Source organism: Emydura macquarii, unplaced genomic scaffold, assembly GCF_026122565.2.
Source record: "Emydura macquarii macquarii isolate MOO-44397 ecotype Brisbane River unplaced genomic scaffold, CSIRO-AGI_Emac_v2 contig_499, whole genome shotgun sequence".
Lineage (NCBI taxonomy): Eukaryota > Metazoa > Chordata > Testudines > Chelidae > Emydura > Emydura macquarii.
Window position 1 is genome coordinate 9,965,736 of NW_027130636.1, and position 2,897 is coordinate 9,968,632.

The following is a 2,897-nucleotide window of genomic DNA, read 5'->3' on the forward strand; positions in this document are numbered from 1 at the left end:
CTGATCTTAATCTCTATCCAACTATGTTATGCTCTGACATGTGAGATGCTGGGAAGTGATTTGGTCTGAAGTACAGAAACGGTTTAATTTACAGTACATTGATGACACAGAAATGAAAGTGTGTTGAACTCAGTAAATCATACTGGAAATGCATCGGGTGGAGGTAGCAGCAATCTCTGGGCAGTATTTGACGATACTAGAGTCGCATACCTTTCTCAAGCAGTGGCACGGAGCTAATAAAAAGGTTTTGTTAGAGGAAATGATTGTTTGGAATGTATTCACTGGAGAAAGGACAGAGCATTATTAAACATTTGCATTTACAACAGCTTCTGCAGAAGACTGGGATTGCAGAGACAAACGAGAGCTCTTTTTTCAGAAGAGTCTGGAAGCACAGAATCACACTGGAGTCTCCATTCACCAAGAAATAGAATATTTTACTACCACAGCTCAGTGGTTAGAATCCTGTGTGGTCTCTAACACCCTGTTTGTTGAGGACGAATCTGCTACACAGTTGCTGGCACCACATGGGAGGTTGGACTGCATATATGGAGAGTAATATATAGTCCATGGTAAGTTTAACATGTGGCTGAAAACACATGTTCTTATTTCTCATTTTGTTTCTGAGTTAAGTTTAGCAAAGCTATCCCACTTAAAATCTCTTGACCATTTCTTACAGAAAGCCAGGTGCCAGGGTCAGTTACAATTGCAGTTCCTGACATCTGGAGCAAAGGTTCTCCAATCGGCTCGCATCATTCCAAAGGGTTGATAGGGTCATGGCCCTGACCTCTCCCACACCAAACTACAGAGTGAGCTAATCACACTAAGATAGCAGAAGGCACCATCTTTAAGGGTGGAGGGGCCTTCACACCACTTAACTCCAGGTGTCTGTACTTCCCCAAGACACAATGCCTCCTCAAGCTTCCCTTGGAGTAGTGCAGATCCACCCCATTCAGGACTGTGCTTACAGGGCATGATCTAGCACTGAGTAAGATGGTCAGTAGTCCCCATATTTAAAACAAAATGCTGTTCATTAAGGGTCTGATCCAAAGCTCATTGAAGTCAATGGGAGTCTTTTCACTGATCTCAAGGGGCTTTGGATCAGGCTCTAAAACCTATAGTCTGGCTTCTTCAATATGAACATGACTATGTTTCCTTATTTTCCAGTAACACTGGAGATATGGCGAATAACTCCATCGAAAGTTATGTGCAGCTGTTCCAGATAACCGTGTACATTCCCACATTTGTCCTGGGATTGCTGTTCAATGTGATGGCTTTGTGGTTTGCCTTTTGTAAGATCAGGAAGCTGACAGAATCAACCATTTACTTGGTGTCGCTTATTATTCTGGATACCTTGCTGCTATTTACCCTTCCTTTCAAAATCATTTCCTATGGCTCTGGTAACAAGTGGAAGTGGGAATTTTGCTCTTTCCTGGAAAGCCTTTACTTTGTGAACATGTATGGAAGTATTCTCATCTCTGCATGTATATGTGTGGACAGATATATTGCCATACGACATCCATTCTTAGCCATGTCCCTGAGATCCACCAAGAAAGCTGTCATGGTCTGTTCCATCATCTGCTTGGGTGTCTGGGCTGGAGCTTCTTTTACTTACCAATTCCATGAGGACACAAACAGTACATGCTTCCATGGCTTCTCTAATAAAACATGGGAAACTCCAATTGTTCTTGTCATCCTAGAGTCTGCGTTTCTTGGCAGCCTGATAACAATGATCTTCTGCACAGCTCAGATCATCATATGCTTGAAACGGATCAGAAAGCCAGACGATCCCCTTACTAACACAAGTAAATCAGTGAAGGTAATTGTGGCAAACCTTGTCACGTTTGTCATCTGTTTCACTCCTTTCCATGTGGTGCTCCTCTTGCATTATTTGGTAAAAAAAGAGGTGATCATGAGAAATTTTCAAGAAATCATACGCTCCTCTGTTCAGATGAGCCTCTGTTGGGCTAACCTCAACTGCTGCCTGGATGCAATATGCTATTATTTTGTCTTTAAGGAGTTTTCAAAATCCCCACCTCAGGAAAGTGAGAGAACAACCAAGAGTATTTAACTGAAGTGCTGCAAGTCTCAATCATTCTGGGAGCAGATGGGAAAAACTTTTTAAAACTGACCATTTCTAGCTAATTTTGAAGATTGTTTTCATTTGATGCACATTGAACTCTCTCTTAAACTGCCATCCATAGGACCAGCAAAAATCAAGTGCCAAATAAAAGTAGTTCTAGCTAACAGTTAAATAGAATTGTACTTGAAAACCAAATGATTACCTGAAAGTGTCGCCTGCTGGAGAGCTACTTCAATAGGAACTGTGGAGCCTCAATTCATGTAGATGCCTAATTGTAGGCACTCACGGCTGGACTTTTTATTTGAAAATATAAATACAGTGAATCTTGTACTAAGAACTTGCTCCTTTATTTGTTTCTCTTGCGTCCTGTTTTGTCTTGGGGTTTGTAAAAAGTAAGAATTGAAACTATTTCCGCTAGGTGACACAACTCCCAACCAGATGTGGCGTCTCTTGTTTTCTTTAAAAGTTTTTGTATGGGTTTCGTGTCAGCAAAGGTTCCAAACGGACAGCCCAGGAACTAGAGATCCTCTGCCTACCCACATAGCAGACACAGAGTTAGGGCCAGATTCTGCCTGCTTTACTCATGGTGAGCAGTAACTTACTTTGCAAATAATCACAGTGACGTAAGTGGAACTCCTCAATGAGTAATGTACTTCTCAGCATGAATGAGGGTTGCAAAATCTGGTCCTATATTTGCAATCAGAATTCCATATGAACATGTGGTTTGAGGTTGCTCTGAATCAGCACATCTTGGTCATGCCCCTTCCTTGCTTTACATTTTACCCACTCTGCGGCAGGATTGTGGCCACCTTTTCCC

The 2,897-nt window shown here is 41.9% G+C and overlaps 1 protein-coding gene across 1 annotated transcript; it reads left to right on the top strand.

Annotated features, from left to right (window-relative positions):
* Window positions 1-1,177: 1,177 nt before the first annotated feature.
* On the top strand, window positions 1,178-2,365 carry LOC137146996 (G-protein coupled receptor 55-like). The gene has a single exon (XM_067538646.1). The coding sequence runs from the start codon at window positions 1,178-1,180 to the stop codon at window positions 2,066-2,068; it is 891 nt and encodes a 296-aa protein (XP_067394747.1). The 3' UTR covers window positions 2,069-2,365.
* The last annotated feature ends 532 nt before the right edge of the window (window positions 2,366-2,897 follow it).